General features: G+C 43.5%; 1 protein-coding gene across 2 annotated transcripts; it reads right to left on the bottom strand.

Moving 5' to 3' along the window:
* Positions 1 to 3,162: 3,162 nt before the first annotated feature.
* On the bottom strand, positions 3,163 to 14,166 carry KIAA2013 (KIAA2013 ortholog). Of its 2 annotated transcripts, none has more exons than XM_085609919.1 (4): positions 14,033 to 14,166; positions 12,392 to 13,485; positions 5,808 to 6,658; positions 3,163 to 3,859 (listed from the first exon to the last, which is right to left on the bottom strand). In XM_085609919.1, the coding sequence occupies exons 2-4, from the start codon at positions 13,341 to 13,343 to the stop codon at positions 3,842 to 3,844; spliced, it is 1,821 nt and encodes a 606-aa protein (XP_085466045.1). In that variant the 5' UTR covers positions 13,344 to 13,485; positions 14,033 to 14,166; the 3' UTR covers positions 3,163 to 3,841. The 2 variants fall into 2 exon arrangements, with proteins under 2 accessions (XP_085466045.1, XP_085466046.1); XM_085609920.1 differs by lacking the exon at positions 14,033 to 14,166 and adding an exon at positions 13,777 to 13,934.
* Between the last annotated feature and the right edge of the window lie 6,148 nt (positions 14,167 to 20,314).

The following is a 20,314-nucleotide window of genomic DNA, read 5'->3' on the forward strand; positions in this document are numbered from 1 at the left end:
TTCTCGTTGTATCATACTAATTAAGTTAACATTTCAATTTATATTTGCCGTTCAATACCAGTAGGTGTGTTGAGTAGAAACCGCTGATATGTGTAACTAGCAACAGCCAAAGGAAACGAGCGGTGCGCGCGAGCAGTCCACCTCTCTTTCCTTCTTTCATTTACTTGCTTCCCTGTGAAATGGATCCAAAAAAGAAGAAGCCCGCGAGTGGTGCGCGTGCGCCACAGCGAGACATGTGGTTTCAATTATCGTGCCCGTGTCTGGGCACGATAATTGAAACCACATGGCAGTGGTGCACGTAATAGACACCAATAGGCCATGGGTGGAGCAATGCGCCCGCCTTTGGCCAACTGCGTGCTGTCTTTGATAAAAAGACGCACGCAAAGGCCAATAGCGTGGCCCAAAAGGAAAAGCACACGCACGAGCGTGTGCGATTCCTAGGTACGTTTTCAAACCCCCTACAAAAAGTCTCTCGCTGCGCACTGCACCGCTAGGCGCGAGACCTAAAAAGGAGATGTGACACGAGCAACAGTGGTCAGATCTCTTGGAAACTGTCATGAATAAGGGCCTATCACTATTTTGGCACTTAACAGACACGGCAGCCTAGCTGCCACTACTACCCTTGCTGAGATTCACATATTTGCAAATGCTTGTGTGAACCATATTGAGGGGGTATACAAGCTAGGTGAGGAAGGCGCATCATGACATGGGGAAATATTTACCATGATGGTCAATGAGCTACACTGGAAGAAGTGCATGAAGCTATAAATTCACAAAAATCAGGGAAAGTCCCAGGCCTCAACAAGGTTCCAGGTGACTTTTTTTAAGTCAGAGAGAGTAAGTATGGGCCCCTTATATTCAAGTAGTTGCCAATGCATAGGCTGTGACTACATTCCTCTTCCATGGCTTGGAGCTGAAATTGTACCCATCCATAAAAAGGGTAGTCTGTCTTACCCGAAAATTACAGAGCCATTAGTCTCTGACAATTTCCAAAAGATTTGTGTTTAAGGAGACTAAAAGGAGTGGCTAGATAACAGGAATGTTCTTTTCCATTTACAAGCGGGGTTTAGAGAAAAAGTTAGTAAAATGGATTAGACGTTTTAATTTGTGATATGGAAAGTGACAACTCTGGGTGGCCAATCCCTACTAGTGGCATTTGTAGACTTGAAATCAGATTTCAACACAGTTTCTAGCTCTGTCTTGTGGTAAGTTATGAACTTGGTGTCCCAAGCAACCTTCTTGCATTGTCTGCCAAGAAGATGTTAACTTTCCTACAGTCAGATATGGCCCAGTGGGGGAAACCAAAACAGCATTCTTGGAAAACAAAGGAGTCAGGCTGGGTGTGTACTGTCCCCAACTCTGTTAACTCTATTTATGAATGAGGTAGTGGGTCATCTATACTCATGTTTACACAATACCCTGATGTTTGCTAGAGAAAAAAACATTTACCTTATTATTTACCAACGATATGTTACTCATCTCGCAGATGGCGAGTTGTTCACAAAATTTATTATATGGTTTTTAAGCCTTCAGCGAGAGAAAAGGTTTGATATAAACACAGCAAAAACAAAACTAATGTTTTTTAATTCACCCAGATGGTAAAAGAAAGTAATTTATTTAGAAAATAAGATAATTGAGCGCATCCATGAATTTGATTATTTAGGTGCCAGGATGGCTGACAGTGCTAAATGGACGAATCAAATTATTCAAAATACAATTACTTTATACCATAAAGCCAAAGACAAGTTAGCCTATGTAAGACGCATAGGGTCTCAGATGGTTTCTCCATTTGTGGAGATAAACAGAGATTGTGCAGGCTCAAACAGCTGCACTTAATAGTGCAGAGTTATGGGGAACTATGGATCTAAAAAAGATGGCTTTTGTAAGCCCGCCTTAGGTTGCAAAGAAATACACCAACTGTACCAATGCTGACAGATCTCGGTATTCAATTCATCAATCACACTGATAAACTCAAACCTTTGACTCTTTGATGCAGGATAAGGTCAAATGAGGATTTACTACCTTTTATTGCAGCTCTTAGTTAGATACGCTATTGGGGATTCAAAAAAATTACCCTGGCTGTCGTACCGTCGTAATATGTTAGACATTAAAAAGTTTGCTGTCACACTATTGGTACGACTCTGAAAAGATTACATCTGCTAAAGTTAAAGATCTTAAGAAAATATACTGGACTTGTGTGGATTTGGAAAGGCTGTTAAGTAAAGACTCTAGCACTTTAACTGAAAGCTTTGTATTGCACCAGCATATCCCAAGATTCGAAACCTACTTGGTCGTATAACAGCCTCTCCCTGCCAAGACTATTTATATTAAGTTTAGATGTGGCAATTTGCCACTAGTGAGTTTTATGGTGAACTAGACCAACTGTTCAGGACACTCAAAAACCGTGGTCTTTGCAATAACCAACCTGAAACTCTAGTGCACTTTCAAAATTTTCTGCCCTTTGTGCAATAGCCATTTTCTTCTAATTCTATTACCAGTCTTTCGGAATTCAAAACTCCTCGACAGCTCTTAGAATAGCGATGACCTTAACACCCCCAACAATTATATTTGCTGTTTCTAGGTTTGTATTGTATGCACGGAAGATAAGAACAATGTTTAATGAAGTTGCACAATAACTAAATGTGCTCCTATGCACAGCTGTTGGTTTGATTTCGACAATGTATTTAAGGAATATGGCACTTTATGGAGATTATAAACAGTGTAATGTAAATTTGTCAAATCTGTCCTACTTGCTCTATGCACTGTCTGTACTGCATTATGCACTTTATGGGTGTTTTACCTGAAATAATAAAATGATGATGATCAAGAAGAACAAGCAATAGAACTTAAACCCTTAACTGAAGCATGAGGACTACAGAGGGCCTCGGAACCTGATCTTTCCTAGTTGCAAGTCTGACTTGAGAGATTTAAGGCAAACAAACCACATAATCATAGTGGATCGCTGAGAACGGATTACTAATTATGCACATGAACAGGGTGCACAGATACAGCCAAAGGTCCTTTATGCAGGACAGAAGATAGGCCCAACTGTTTACTGAGATGAAGTAATCTTATTGTCTCAGAGGGAGATCTGCTCAGCAAAGATTATGGGACATTAATTGACCACAGCTTTAAAGGTTAATACAAGACTTACAAGAGTTCTGGGATTTAAGTGTTTGTTTATTTAAAGCAAATTGAGTTTTCTGACAATCACCAGTTGCCAGAAAGTAAGCACATTTTCAAATAAGTGGAACATACCACATGAATCTCAATATAAAAATAAAAACCACAAAAGGATCAACTACTTCCTCATTAAACCCTTTATAAAGTAAACAGTGCATTTCACGAGCCCCAGTGCTGGAGATTGCCAGAGTTAAAGTTGCAACAAGATCGTCAACCGAACAGCAGAGAAAGACTGACCTGAATTGTATAATAATTATATTTCCATTTACATTTATACAACCATAAATTGAAAATTAAAACTGCAACCAAAATAAATTAACCCACAAGAAAAGGAGCCACAACATTCTACAGTCTCTTAAAGTTGGATCCACGTGCTTAAACTGGAAGGTGGATTTAAAAAAAATCTCAGCCTTTCTAAATGTTTGCTTGGATAACAGCCGTTAAGCAGGCTAGCGATAATCGAATTATTCCTTTCAAAATTGTCCCATTCTAAAATTCTCGAACAGCTCAAAAAGACATTTTTAAGTCACTGATTCACCCAAAAAGGCACGAGATGGCAGGAATCCTGCAGCTGTGTTCAGAGCACTCTTGTTCTCCTCTCTGCGATGGGCACCTGCACACGGACCCCGCACAAGAGAAGGGCTGGGATATCGTTGGGTCACACACTTTCATCTTCCTGTTCAATTAATAAAACAAGTCATTATTCAAAAAGCTGCATCCTATGTAAGAACTGCAGAAGCACTCTCAACATTTATGGCATCGACTATACACCCCATTCTCCAAGTCATCTCTTGCACGGAACTGTGGGTGCTCTGCAGGAACCTCTACCACAAACCATGTGTTTAAATCTGGCTATTATCTTGAATACAGCACTAGACACAGGAGTAGAAGCTTAAAGCCAAACTGTACATCGTTCTGCTCAAAACCAGAGATGTGTTCCCGTTACTAAGGCTTAGAAGCACAATATAAACATAGAGCATCAACCCTGCATCTGAAACACTGCCTCGCCTAAAGAGACTGGTGTAGTGTTGCCTTGATCTAAGGTGCCTAGAGTGCAGAAGGCAGTTGCTTATAATGTCTTGTGGCTTTTGTTGCTGGAAACTAAAATAAATTGTGCAAAAGATATCTACTATTTGCCTGAAAAGACTTACTACTTACTGTGGATAAGTCTGTGCCACAGGTTTGGTAATGCCATTTTTAAGCATTAGGATAGTTTGAGATATGTCCACAAATAATTTGTTTTCTCAACACCTGAGAAACAGATTAGCAAAATCTGTGTAAACACTTGTTTGGGAATCACTGATGTAGAACAGCTACTATTTTTGAAACACAACAGGTATTTAAGGTGTATTGGACACGCATGGGAACGCGTGTCACATGAACATATTTTGTAATGTTTAGTAAGAACAGGAGTGCTCTGCGTGTAGCTGATGTGATTAGCACTAGGGTAGAATGTTCAGTGTTTAGTTGTATGGTCTCATTCAAGCAAAAAGGTAACATCTCTTCCGCAGATTACACCCCCAGTCAAACTAAGCAATGGGAGAAGCAGCACAATGTATGCTGTGAATTACACAAATAATTTATTGGATTCATCTTAACTGTGGGAACTTGAAAGGGATCGCGTTGAAGTTGTAGTGCCACTTGAAACTTCTAGTTTGCTTTATGTGTAACATCGGAGAAGGTACTGAAAAACTAAGCCTAACTTACGCCATGCAACAACTGGTGAATTGCACTTACACTGGAGTAGCCATGGTATGATCTTCTAGTTAGTACTAGTTTCTAAAATGATGTAGTTAAATCTCCTATTTGACACTATAAATATCCTTGGTCATTTGTGGGCAGCAAATCCTATGGTCAATATGTGAAAATGGCATCTCATTTTTTTTTTGACTATTTCACCATTAATAACCCTTATTTTCAGGTCTCCTCATGGTCCCGTCTCAAATGTTACTGATGCATTTTTTCTTACACTTTGGGTACATTGGGTTGAGTCACCAGATTTTTCACCACAGGGAACGGAATTACATTCCTGTCTGACTGGAAAATATTAAACATAGTTCACACAACTGGTCTTAAATCTTTACACAAAGGAACATGTTAATATCATACAATCAATGTTAACAAATTCTAAAAGGACATATTTGGGTAGCAGTGCAGTTTTGTTTTTCCTTATGATGGTTCTAGACCCTGATAAGTTTGTTAAAGCTTTTGATTACAGTAATTGTTGATCAAAGCATTCACTGCATTGAAACTGAAATTTAAAAAAATCAAGATAAAAACAATAGATTTTATTTACACGATTAATCCAGTTAAGATTCAATTAAACTGGGCCACTGAGAAACTGGGGCAGTCTCAACAGCGTGGAGTTTTATTTAAGAGCCATAAAGACCCTAGTACGCAAATACAATACTGTGTCAAACCAATCAAGTTGGCTTGCGGGAGGAAGAGAAAGAAACCCTTCACCAATCACCTCATGCACGCATATGATCAATCCCATAAAAGACCACATAACCTCCCAGTTAGCGGATCCCTACAACCAACAAGCCACCAAGGAAAAGAGCCTCCTGGCGACAGATGAAAGCACACAGCAGCGGCATTAGGTGACTGTGTAGCATTTCTTATACCTTACTCCTGAAGAGTGGCCTTGCTCCAGGGCCACAGTATTCATTGTAGATTAGTTTGAATAGGAAGAGGTGAAATAGCGTGATGAGGGAAGCAACGCTGAACCAGAAGATGAAGGGTAAGCCTGGGTCCTGCTTTGCCATGTGCTCTTCATGGGCCAGGATTTCCTTAAGGTGGAGCGTGTGTCTCAGGTCTTGGAGGTGTGTCAGGTCTGTGGAAATATACAGCAGAGGAGTGAGAGGCTGGGTTATCATAACAGGAAAGGTGTGTCCGGAGACCTGAGAGGTCAGCTCCACAGGCTCATTCATACAGCCGGCCTCACAAGCATACAGCCGTACAGGTTTATCCTGTAACTTCACAGATACGTGCAGAAAGGGCTTCTCCTCCTGGTCCATTAGGACTGCCACATTGATGAGATCTTTATTGTAGCGGATGCCACGTAAAGAGAAGCTGTTGTGAAGGTGTGGATCAGCCTGAAATTGGAGGTGATTTTCTGTAAACTGCAGCCCTCCAAAGCTTAGCACAATACCCTGAATTAGTCCGTGTGCCCCGGCTGTTACAAGGACTTTACATCCACGCTTCTGCAGGGTTAGCTTCCATAAATCCAGTAGTTGTAGGATCTGTGGGACACTGCTAATATTCTCAGGCCACAAGTTCTCCGCATTCATGGTGGCATGGCCGCTGAAGCAGTGGTCAGCATAGTTTAGGCTGGCCTCCATTTTGTCACGCTCCTCGCTGCTTATGAGAGGATCCAGAAGAGGAGCAGGCGTGCTGGAAAGAATGTAGTACAGAGTGATGTTCACAGTCTCCCCAGATGGTGTGTGGGAGTCTGTACTCTTCTTCATCTCTACACCTGGAACAAAAAGGCACAGTCTATTAATTGACAGTCCAGCCAGGATGTGCGATCAATCCACTGAGATAAGTACGTCAGTATAGAAACTGCGGGATAAACATCCTTTCAAATGAAGGTCATTGTATAGCAATGCAGTTACACAATATCTACATAAGACTGGGAGAATACAGGTGTCAAAGGGAGCACAGTGTGATGCTGTGCTGATTCCAGAATCAACAAGTCGTTCCTCTCTAAATATCCAAATAAATGTCAGTTTGAAAAAGGACACATTAGAAAATATATAATGCAGAATAGTTACTTCATATATTACATTCAGCATTGTAGAGAGAGTGATAAAAAAGAGAAGATGATGCAGTATTCAGTGCTGGTATAAAGCAACGCCCAAACAACATTGTGTGATACATGTATAGATAATCATTTAGCCAAAATGAATCAAGCAGGCACATTTGTTGAACAAAGGATGTAACAAAACATTGAAAAAGAGCCCAATAGTAAATGAATAAACCACTTTTAGGATTTCGACTCGTTTAGAACAACCAGCGAGTCATCACCCACACAACAAGAGACAATTCAAACATCTATGGGTGTTATAAAGGTCAAATCAAAACTGAGGTCAATGTAAGAAGACGCTGGGTAATGAATATGGCACTCACTGTTCAGAAGAGATACTGAATAAAGGTGGGTCTCTGTTTGGCAGTGAACAAAAACCATGGTCTGGAATGCATCCCCAAGCAACCACCAGTGCTTGATTAATTCAAGTATTCCTTCTATAACCCAAGTACAACAGGTATGCCCAAATAAGGGTCCATAAGCCTCAAACTATACCTCACTAATGAGACCCAAGTAGATAGAAACCAGTTGCTTGTGTTCCCATCTGTAAGGGTCGTGGCCACGCACTCTGGGCTTGGCAGTTCCTATTGGAGCAGGACCAAGGCTGGTTTGCATAAAGCAGACCATTGTTTTCTCTCACTGTGCCATTCTAACAGAGGTCTGGAACGTGGCCCAAGCAATCACCGGCAGCTGAAATTAATTCAAGCATTCCTTACATCACCATCTTGTCTATTCTATCAATTTGCTACACATTAACCTTATAGCTACAGTTCACTGCAACTGTAGAGATTCTCTCGGTCATCACGGTTAACCACCATATTTATTTATTTCAAGACTTATCGCTTGTATACTTCCAAATGATACTCATGGTATCACTTTTAAATTACTTATTCCGCTGGGGAATGCATGTGTGTAGCACGATGTACTGCTGATAAACAAAGGGTACCACACTAAACTGTCCACATCAACAAGCAATATTTTCTGTGCAAAACATGCCCAAATCACTTTGATGGCTACAGAGCGGTTTTGCTAGGCCAGAACTAGATATGGATTTTCGACGTTATGCCTATCGAAAGTCAACACTTGCATATGAAATGTGTCTTGTCTTTCTTTATGGGTACAGAAAAAAACAATTCTACCCATTTCCAGAGAACAGATCTGCAGTTTGCCCTAGGAAGCGCAAATCAACTTGTGATTATGTAATTTTGCTCCAATAAGAGCTACGGACACCACGGTGCTGGGGTACACCTGAGTCTAAGTCGAGCGTTATTCAGTGCAAGCCCTAAAAGGGTGTGACCATGAGCAGAGAAATAAAAAGAACAGACTCTGTCAATAGGAGTTGGCCAGAAACTGCTGATGTCAACAGAGCACTCCTATGTAAGGAGTAGTGCGCTGAGAGGAGAACCGGGAAGAGAGGAATGCCAAATGTAAAGCAGTAGACAAAACAAGCCCTGGCTTACATAAAATGGACCTAGATACACAGAACTGAGGTCTCGAGTTCTGACTACTCACCAGTTCAGGAGAATGAAGAGACACTCAGACCAGAGTTTTATCTATACACTTCAAAACAAACCTTAATTATGCACAGTTTTACACTGGAAATGTGTAGTGTAAAACAGGGGACTGGCATTGTCAGTACTTCCATATGGACAAAGAATTGCTCCTTTGTTGCTAGTTTATATTTTCTTTCCCAGTTGATAAAATTCTATGAGTGTGCAAGATTATTTGTCTGTGTTAAACATGATGTATTTACAAATAATCAGGTTGTGTCACTCACCTCTGCTTAGATTTGAGAATACTGGCTGGAACAGGGGACCCCATGTGTCTGTAGTTAGGAATGTACAGAGACCAAGAGATGACTTGACTGAGTAGGTGTATTCGAAGAAAAGGAGCGCACAACTTCTAATCTCTCCTGGACAAGATGCCTAAAATTCTTAGAACTGCTAGCTAAACAAGCACTGGCAAAGCCAATAGTCACGCCTATGCAAGAGCTATTGCCTTTGCTAATGCGTTTTAGCCATGTTGCACACCAGCGTGGCTGCTGTTCAGTATGGCTAATAGTTAGTGGTGTAGAGAGTGGCATGGAGTGTCGTAGAGTGGAATGGTGAAGAGTGGTGTAGAGTGTTGTAGAGTGGAGTGGCAGAGGAGAAACAGCCTTTACCACGGCGGCCGAACCACGCGCTGCAGTTACAACGCAGCTGTTACAACGAATGCGTCTTTACCATGCATGTAGTTACATCGACATGCCTCAGGGAAAGCGTCGTTGGACGTTAAAGTCCAACTCCTTCCCTACTGTTGAGCAGAGTGGAGATTGAATAGTATATTATATTGCTTCAAATTCCTGGGTTTTCCCAGTAGCATGTCGTTGTAACGATATGCGTGATAAAGGAATTCCAAATAAAGACGCATTTGATGTAAAGACTGAAGAGTACTGGCATGGGTGGTAAAGAGTGGTGCAGAGTAGAGTGGCACATAGGCGTAGAGTGGTGGAGAGTAGAGTGCCATAGTGTGGAGCAGAGTAGAATGTGCAGGGGCACAGAGTATAGTGGCACAGAGTGGAGCGCTGCAGAATGCGGTGGTGTAGAGTGGAGTGATGCACAGTAGAGTGGCTGAGTTCAGTGTTTTAGAGTGCATCGGCATAGAATGCAGTAATGCAGAGTAGAGTGGCATTGAGGTCAGTGGCGTAGAGTGCAGTGTTGCAAAGTAGAGTATCGTAGAGAGCATTGGCGTAGAGTGGCATAGAATGCTTTAGAGTGGAGTGCAGTGGTGTGGAGTGGTGGAAAGTAGAGTGAGCTGTTGTAGAGTGTTTCAGATTATAGTGACGTAGAGTGCAGTGGCATGGAGTGCAACAGCATAGAATTCAGCGATGTAAAATGCAGCGTTGTAGAATGCCGTGGCACTGATTAGACTGGTGCTTAGTAGAGTGCAGTGGTGCAGAACAGAGTGGCATACAGTGCAGTGCTGCAGAGTAGACTGGTGTAGACTGCATTGGCATAGAGTTCAGTAGTGCACAGTAGTGGAGTAGAGTGGTAAAGAGTAAACAGGCATAGAAAGAAAGAAGTGGCGTAAAGTACAGTGGTGCAGAGTAAATAATAAGTGCTGTAGAGTGCAGTTGTGTAGGGTGCATTGGTGTAGAGAGCTGTGGTTTAGAGAAGAGTGATGAAGAGTGCAGTAGCTTAGAATGGAGTGGCACAGAGTGACGTACAGTGAGGGGGCGTAAAGTGGATTGTTTCAGAGTAGAGTGAAGTGGCATAGAGTGAAGTGGTGCAGGGTAGAGTGCAGTGGCGTGGTGTAGAGTGCCACAGAGTATAATGGCATAGAGTAAAGTGTTGTAGAGTGCAGTGGCAGAGTACAGTGGTGCAATTGACTTCCACAATGTGTTTTAGCCATGCTGTATACTAGTGTGGCTGCTGTTCAGCATGGCTAAAAGCTAGTGTTGTAGAGGAGAGTGGTGTGGAGTGTCAGAGTGCAATAGCGAAGAGTGGCACAGAGAGCTGCAGAGTGGAGTGGCAGAGAGAGTCGTGTATTGGGAGTGGCATAGAATGGAGTTGTGTGGAGAGGCGTAGAGTGAACTGGTTTAAAGTTAATTGGGGTATAGTGGCATTGAGTGCAGTGGAGTAGAGTGCAGCGGCACAGAATTCAGCAGCGTAGAATACAGTGGTGTATATTAGAGTGATGCAACGTAGAGTAGGGTGCAGTGGAGTGGGGCAGAGTGGAGTGTCGTAGAGTGCAATGATACAGAGAAGAGTGGCATAGAGTGCAGTGGGGGTAGAGTGCAGTGGGGAAGAGTGCATTGACATAGAATGCAGTAGTGCAGAGTTCAGTGGCACATCGTGCAGTGCTGCAGAGTAGAGTGCAGTGGTGTGGAGTGGCATAGAGCAGAGTAGCGTACAATGCAGTTGCGTTGAGTTCAGTGGTACAGAATAGAGTGCAGTGGCGTAGAGTTTTGTGGCGTGAAGTATCATAGAGTAGTGCTGAGTAGAGTGGCAAAGAGTGTAGAGGCATTGAGTACAGTGGTGCAGAGAGCAGTGGCATAGAGTAGAAAGCTGCAGAGTAGAGTGCAGTGGAGTGGCATGGAGTGGACTGGACCGGTAAAGTGCACTAGCGCAGTGTGTTGCAGAGTATAGAGACGTAGAGTGCAGTGGCACAGAATTTAGTGGCATACAATGCAGCGTCATGGAATGCAGTGGCATAGATTAGAGTTCTGCATAGTAGAGTGCAGTGGTACGGAGTGGTGCAGAGTAGAGTGGCAAAGAGTGTAGTGGCTTATAGTGCAGTGGTGCAGAGTCGAGTGGCACAGAGTGCGGTAGAGTGGACTGATGTAGAGTGCAGTAGAGAGCAGTGGCATGGAGTACAGCGGTGCAGAATAAGAGTGCAGTGCATTAGAGTAGAGTGGTGCAGAGTGCAGTGGCACAGAATGGAGTACAGTGGCATAGAGTGCAGTGGTATTGAGCAAAGTGGGGCAGAGTAAAGTGATGTAGAGTGCAGTGTAGATAGGAGTGGCGTACAGTGGATTGGTGTAGAATGCAGGGGCGTAAAGTTGAATGTTAGAGTAAAATGCATTGGAATAGAGCGTACTGAGAGTGAAGTGGTGTAGAGTGAAGTGGTGCAGAGTGGAGTAGAGTGCAGTGGCACCGAGCACATTAGCGTGGAGTGGTGTAAAGTGAAGTGGTGCAAAGTACAGTATGCATGGTATAGTAGCGCACTGCCACTACAGACAACACAATTTCAATCGAAATGACCATCACATTTCACAGACATACAGTTTTACTAATAAAACTATACAGTGCACAAACAATAATGTGTGGAAATGGCATCTACTTTCCAACCGATGCGTAGGAGTTAACCCTTTGTAATATTATTCCATCAGCTGTAAAGTTATACAAGATGAAAAGGGTTTCATATTGCAAGATATCTATTTGTGAATTCCTTGCATTCAGAAACCTAGCTCTCTGAGCGTGTAAGACAAACTTGCACACGAAGATGGCTACGAATTGGGCCCACTGCCTTCAGCAGGACAGCCTTTATTGTGAGGCTTCCCGGAAGTGTCCAGGATCTGAGAAGGACTTGGCTTGTTCCACGGTTTAGACTTTTATATCCATGTTTTGACAACAAAAACTGTTGTGGCTCTAACACTACTCAAGCTCGAGTTAACTACTGCTAGTGTGATCATTTTTCGAAAACGCAATGAGATGTCTCCTTGACTATTTCCCCATGGCGCCCCTGTTATCTGCTTACCAAGTTCCTTCTTAGTTGCCTCGCACGCTACAAAAAAGCAGTTTAAAGCTATGGCATATACGGGTTTTTACATGAGGCATTTACTAATCTGCGTATGGTTTGTAGCTTTCCAAACGTTAAAAAGGGCTTCTGGAAAAAGTGCAAAAGGTAAAGTATAATTAATACCTGAGATAAACAGGTCTGACCACGTTTGCTGATGTTCGTGTAACAAATCTTCAACCCCCATCCGCATCACTTCGGCCATTTCTTTCTTTGCAGAGTCTTTCAGTTTACTTAGTACATCTTCCAACTTAATAGACTCCATTGGCTGTGAAGTATATACTACAGTAAGAGCAGTTTCAAAGAACTCGGACTTGGGGCTCACTTGAATTCTGTTCGTCAACTTCTTCGTGGCAACCACCACAAGCACAACTTTTCCGCCTTCCACCTGGAGTCGTCCTGTGGACAGCAGAAACTGCCTGTCCTCTGCCTTTTCCGTACTGGTGGAGAATTTGGCTCCTAATGGAGGTGTTTGAGGGCTGATTTCAAAGGTGGCAACTCTATCACTTGGGTTGAAGATGCGAATTCTCTGCAAATACAGGTGAGGCCGGCTGCGATGGGCACAAATGTCTTCACGGACAGTCACACATTCATGAGGAGAATGCGATGCTGCCCCCTGAATGCAGCGTATTTTCCTAACAAGACCATCTCGAAAAAAGATTGCTGTAGACTGGGCTTCAGAGACAGATGCCGTTGGTTGTAGGAGAACAAGGGGCGGAAAGTCCGTAACACGAGCAGACAGGGATGAAGAGAGCAGCCAGAGCCGATTTGATGCAATATCAATGAGAATATTTCCATTGCCCACCACCATGGGCTTCTGCCTTTTACCGTCTTCTATTAGCTGAACCACAGCTGCATCCCCTCTGTCTGACAGCACCCTCCATTGCATAGACTCAGTCTGTAGACAAGTCCCAGTCACACCACGAGGTTGCCCATTATGCCATAGGTAGCGGACAAAGGCGCCCGAGCTTAAATACCAGTAAAGGATCAGCAGGAAGCCCAGCAAGGCTAAGAGCCTCCGGGCCCAACTGCTGGACAGTAGCCCGGGAAAACTCTTCAGCCTCTGCTGCAGCCACATCTGGGACGTGTGAGAGTCTCGCTGGCCTCCTCCGAGGACCTCCGAGAAGGACTGAAGGTGCTCAACTACGCCCACGTGTTTTTCGTCGCATCAGGGGCATTTCTCTCTTTGCCACGAAGTCCACATTTTCTCGGCGCTGGCCCTGTAAGGAGAGGAGTCAATGAACGACCATCCAGATCAGACTACCACTTAGACCCAACACTCCCACACAACTCTTAACTACCCGTTTAGACCTTTACCCTCATTTATGACCCCTCCATCACATACTTTATATTCATCTCACTCACCTCCGTACCCTTCTGCTTATCCCGATCCCTCTAATCACCACTCTTCCAACCATAGCCACTAAGAAGCGAGGTCTTGCACTGCCAAACGTTGGCCGATGTTGCTCACTGACCCAATTATTCTACCCATATTGCACTCCACTTCTTACCTTACGAGCTTCTCGCCCTCTGGATGAACCATCTTGTTACTCTAGCTTTCGCTTTCCTCGACCTCGCAGATCTCCTTCCCTGTCTCAGCTACAACTGCCCCCCGCCCTTGCGTGTTGTTACTACCCTTTACCTCCATGTTTCGTCCCTAGGCGACCTTGTTCCAGGCTACCCCGCCCCCTTCTTACTTTCCGTGCAGCTAATACTCTTTACGTACCTGTACCTAATATTGCCGACATATCCGCGACTGACACTTACCGTTCGGAAATAAAGCCTAATGCCCGTTATTGATCTTTTGATGGACGAAATTTGTGATAATTCCAGTACTTCCGGGTCGCATGACAGCTGAGCATACTCTGTGAATCGTCAGGGAGGGACTGGTAATGTGTAACATGAGCTAGGATTGGAACATTGTCGTCCAGTCCTAACACACCGCACAGCACTCCGAAGGGATAATTGGCTAGGAAGTCTGCACGTGTCTCCGCGGTGTATAAATATTGACCGAGAAGTTCTGAAGCAATTGGTGGGCGGTACGTAGTGCAGGCTATTTCTGACTGATGCCGAAAAACGAGTCAGCCGTCGGTAATTTTCTGTTTAGCCGCTTGAGCTGGGCTGCACTTCTCCAGTTCTAAATGGAATAAAGTAGGTGACTTTGTTTGTGACATAGTTAGGTTCCATTGCCTAAGTATTTGTCTTTTTTACAGTTTTTTTTTATATAGCGCAAACTCGATCCGAAGGTATTGGAGCACTTTATTTACGTCCCCCAGCTTCAAAGGCGGCAGCATTCTGTTGGAGTCCTGGGTGGCAGGTTGCTGTGGCAGAGGAACTAGTCAGACCTGTTTCCTGTATATCCTACGCTTGTTCATTAAAGAAACTTTTACAATATTCCTGCTGCCTGCCTAATGCTTGTGTGCACTCAGGAGAGGCACCGTACAATTTGACAAGGATCTAGTTTTGGATTGGACAGCTTTTTGATTGCAACTGTTAAGATTAAATAAAATCTATATCCCAGTTGGTTTTCCTTGAACTGGATCTTCGTTTGCATTTTTACTGTGCTGTCCATATGATGCTTCTTCCACTCAAACCACTGCGCATTTTATGGTAATGAGAGTTCGCTTTTTATGCCCAATATTAATGCCTGAGCCCTATCAGGCTCTCCATTTTTGCCCTCACCCTCGGTGAAAAAACATAAATATTAACTCTGCAGCAGTGCCGCCCTTTCCTGCCTTTGAGGTAACTTCAAAGAGACTTGTTATAGTTCTTTCACAGTCTCATAATTTCAGAACTGAAGCATTTTCAATATTCTATACAACAAAGCCATAGTTGTTGCTAATTTATCTTATGCAACTAACAACCACTGACAAAGCCAATAGTCCTGGCCTGTTGTAGGTATAATGTTACTTGTTGTATTATATACCTGGACGAAGTGACAGAAGCAGCAAAATACCAGCCAGGTGGGTCACTAAGCTAAGCACAGATTTTCAGTTCACATGTTTTTAAGCCACGCCTTTAATTACATCGGCCACTCCACTTTGAGAGAGCCCCCCAGTTTTTTCATCCTACTTAAAGCCCTGCTTGAGCATTTTATATTTTACCAAAAAGGGATGGATTTTTAAAAATATTTATCTTCTTCGTAAATTTGATTTGCTGTTCTTACTTGTATTTCTGCTGTTATCAAATTGAGAAACAGAAATACTTTATGAAATTGAAAATTTTCTTAAGCCTGATGACTGTATGCGTTTATTCTGTGCTTTTATGGTCACATTAATGACCGAATAAAGTTAATCGATACAAAACGACTGCAACTGTACTGCATTGCAGAACTGAGGAGTGGCGTTCCTCCTGAAAGACTACTTTACTCTGCACTGTCGGCGAGGCACTACGCTGTAGTGCTATCAATAGGAGAGTTGGAAGGTATCTCACCCTGGTATTTACTGCCTCCAGGCTGGGAGGCAGTTTGTTGAATGCCGCTGCCCGCGTCCCACGCAGGGGGACATCAGCAGGGCAGCCCTCTAGTGGCCACCCGTCGGAGCCTCCCCCCCCCCCCCGCTCCGCCTCTCTCGTGAGGCCGCGCCTCGGGGAGGGGAGGCCCCCAATGGGTTTGGCTTGGGGAGGCGTGCCGCGGGGCTGGGCGAGGCTAGTCCCCCCCCCTTTTTTAAGGATCGCACCCCCGCAGATCGCCCTCTGCTTCCTGCGCTCCTCCTGGCCACGCGAATTCCCACCCTTTCCGCTTACCCTGCGCGGCGGAGGCAGCGCGCTATTGGAATGTAGTAATGTTTTTTCCTGCGTTGCAGGCGGAGTTACAGGGCGATCTGGAGGCAGGAGGGTACAGTAAGGGTACCTCTGCGACAGGTGGTACAGTAAGGGTACCCCTGTCAGGCACAGTAAGGGTGCCCGAGCCAAGGTCCGGGAGCCGAAGGAGGTTCTGGGAAGACCGCGACGGCGCCCCGTTAGTCCTTCGGGTGGTTGGGGGGCCTGACCAACCGGGGGTGTGCCATAACGCGCTCCGCCCCGTTAAAAGGAGCGGGAGTATTAGACAGATCACGTGATCCAAAGGAGGATCTGAAAAAAATGTGCCGCACTGCCGGGCATCGACCCACCATGCGTGCTGGCTCGCAAGGTGGGTGGAGCAGCGAGGGGCTGCTTGCCCTGGATCGCCCGTAAGATAACCCACTTATCGTCATACTTATGTTGTATGAAATAAACCTGCAGCAGTTCTTCACCCATAACGAATGTGTCAGTGTAATCTTTGGGTGACGTCTGTGCATGCGTGTTGAGTGGAGCGGATGACGGTGTGGTCACTATGTTGCCTTCAATGCTGGATGCATATTTTAAATGTGGTGAACGGATGGCAACTTTATAATCGTTGTTTCTCTGTCGCATCTTTCGAGTGGTAATGAGCAGACCTCAGCATTAGAACCTACTGCTTCAGCTGCATCTGCTGAGCAGCGAGTGCCATCAGAGGAACGCGCCTCTGGTGTATTATGGCTCTGCTGACAAGGTAGGTTTCTGGCTTTATTCCATATAGAAGAGCGGTACAGACATAACTATATATGCCAACTTGCAACCGTAACTCTTGCTACCTTCTCCCGTCCCATTCCATTTCCACCCACCGGCATTCTCCCCACGTGCTCGGTAGCAACCTTGCGCTTCAAAATAATGGCAGACATGACCTATCTTCCCCTTTTTTATATTGACAAAAGAAATAATACAAACATCTAAGACAAATAATCACAGACAATAAATATGATAATTATAAGTACCATGTAACCTAACCAGGATTTCTAAGAGTACAAACAATGATATCCTAACCCACAATAAAATTGTTCAATTTAACAAGTAAGTTCACGGGTGAGTAGTGCTTTCTACATATGTCTGATTGATTGAAGTGTACTGGCCTTCCCGAGTGTGTAACCTTCACACCGGTACCTTTCCTTGGTACACTTTGTTCAACAGGCGGTACAGGAGGTTAACTGATGCACCTGGAGTCACTACTCGCATCATGTGCTCCTCTGGGTTTTACCCCTTCACTAGATTCCAAAGTGTTTACTACTCCAGTCACACCATTGAGACTGGCTCTTATTTCAGTACCATTGAAAACATCACTGTCCCAGATCCTCGAACCTTAGGGAAGGTTTCTGATACTTTCCCATGACAAGATTTTATTGTATTTTGCCAGTTTACTAAAATGCCAAATCTTGGCATCCTCCAGTTCATCTGAACAAGCAAAACCCTTACTGATCCTCAGGGGTTCAGAGAAATGACTACTGCCCGTTTTGACCATCTTTCTAGACTTGACTCGCACCCACTCCCCTTCACACAAACTCACTTCTTTAACACCTTTCTTCATGTCATAGTATTCCTTATACGTATTGCGGGCCTTTCTCAAGATTATCTTTGACTACTTCTGGTGACCATTTACTCTGTATTTCTTGAAACATCCATGCAGAATTGTCTCTTGTGAATGGATTGCATCCCCTCAAAATCTTAAAAGGGCTGTAGCCAGTCACCGTTGGTGTAATCCGATACACCCACACTAACTAATTTAATTCAAGGTCCCTATTTTTGCCAGCATTTATGGCAGCTTGAATACTGCCCATGATAACTGTGTTGAACCTTTCAACAGCCCCATTACAAGCAGGATGATATATAGGAGTCTTCTTTTCTTTAACACACTCTTAAACAAAAAAAATAAAAAACGGGTAAACTTCTCAGCGATGAATTGTGGCCCATTATTATTTAGTAGTGACTTAGGAATGCCTTCTCTGAGGAATACTGTCTCCAAGAAGGTAACGATTGTAGTAGCGTCAAATGTTCCACTAACCATTAACTCTGGCCACTTAGACTACATATCTAACAATACCACTATGTATGTGCATACACCTCTACTATCCAACACAGGGCTCACTACACCAATAGCTAACACTTCCCACCACAGACCAGAAGGTATTTCCCAAGTGCTTAGGGGCGGTCTCAACACCACCAGAGACATATCTGCATTGATACAATGCTCACATGTCCTGACATAAGTTTCCATAGTAGTGGCCATACCTGGCCACCAATATGAATAGTTGATTCTTTATTTGGACTTAACTGCTCCCTGATGACCCTCATGCATTAACTCCAATATTCTTAGTCGTAGGTTCTGTGGTGGAATTACTCTGTTGCATTTTAAAAAGAAACCAGATCCAGACACAGATATCTTGTCTCTAAGTTCCCAAAAACACTTGCACTCCTTTTCCACCATTTTTTTGTTTGGCCAGCCTTGCAGTGTATATTCCTTGATTTTTCTTAAGGGAGAATCTTCATTATATCTAAGGCTCCCTGTTTTTCGTTTTTACGTATTTTTTTACATATAAATACAGACAGAAAACAATTGTGCTTCTTTTAATTGATTCTCCGTGTAGTCTTTCATGAATTATAGGCCAGCAGCTGAGTAGATGAACAGCAAGGGAAATTAAAAAACAGGATGACATTTCTTTAACAGCATATGTCAACATACATTTATGGTATAATGCTAGTATTTACCAGTGGATGTACTGTTTTGTAATATTTGGCAGCTTAAATAGCTTAGTATGAATGAGCGTCTATCAGTTAAATAGATATGTAAATGTACAGTTTTACAACTTCATATATAAGTAAAATACAAAATAAATATGGATAAATACAGACAAAATGGCCACAAAATAAGTACCATAAAACTCGGAGCCCTAATTATATCCAAATTCCCAATCAGAATCCAAAATAGTTAAACTTCCTCACTCCACACTGGCTACAATATATTTATCCCATTAACTCACTTCATTCAAGCCCCCTTGTAGTGGTGACCTGCTGAGCTAGTCAGCTATCTTGTTCCTTTTTCCTGGAAGATGCTCTACACTGTACGCATAATCTTGTAAACAAAGGCACATCCTAGCTATACGGGGAGTGTCAATACTAGACCCCTCCGTGGTTAAAACTTTCACCAGTGGTTTATGGTCCATACATATAGTGAACTCTTTACCCCACACAAACTGTCTCAATATTGCTGTGGCCTATACACACGCTAACAATTCCCCTTTTATTACAGAGTATTTCTGTTTGGGAGTGGTCAAATATCTAGAGGCAAAAGAAATGATGCACTCCACTCCATCACTAGAAATCTGGGACAACGCTGCCCCAAGCCCATTACCACTAGTGTCTGTGTTAATCACAGTTTTGGCCCTAGAATCCAATCCTTGCAAGGGTTTGGCCCTCACAAATGTCTAGTTTAATTCCCTCAAACTGCTTTTGACATCAACTACTCCACTCAAATACCTGCAGAGAGCGCAGGAGTTGCCTCAGGTGATACGTTTTCTCAGCAAACCCTTCCACAAACTTGGCGTAAAACTCGGCTAACCCTAAAAATGACCTCACCTCTTCTTTACTTGATGGAGCAGTGGTATCCTTACTAGACTCTAAGACTTGCTTTTTGGGAGTAATACCACTGCCACACACCTCATACCCTAGATATGTTACAGATTGTTTCCCAAACTTACATTTGTTTTCTTCAGCCGTTAACCTACACATTTTCAACTTCTCCAAAACACAGCCTACGATTGTGCTCCTCTTTTTTTCTTACCCATGATCAATATTTATCCTGGAAGTATGCTACTCCAGGAAGATCTTTAAAGAGTCTGTGCATCTGTCTTTTGAAGACTCCTGCTGCTATGGCCCGTCCAAATGGCATGCAAATAAATCTAAAACACCCCACCGGCGTTATAAACGCTGTGAGCTCCCTACTATCTGATTGCAGAGTCACCTGGCGGTTAACTGAAGCTAAATCGATCATGGAAAACCACTTGATCCCCTTGGTCATGGCCAGCAATTAGTTTATCTTGGGTAGCGAAAACTTGTCCACAAGAATATTGTTGTTGAGGTCCCTCAAGTCAATCTACAACCTCAATTTACAATTTCTCTTCCTGGCCACAACAAGTGGTGCCATCCACTATGCACATTCCACCGCTTTAATAATCCCCATACGTTCTAAATCCGCTTGGTATTTTGTAACTTCACCCCTAA

The sequence above is a fragment of the Triturus cristatus genome, chromosome 1_2, assembly GCF_964204655.1.
Source record: "Triturus cristatus chromosome 1_2, aTriCri1.1, whole genome shotgun sequence".
Lineage (NCBI taxonomy): Eukaryota > Metazoa > Chordata > Amphibia > Caudata > Salamandridae > Triturus > Triturus cristatus.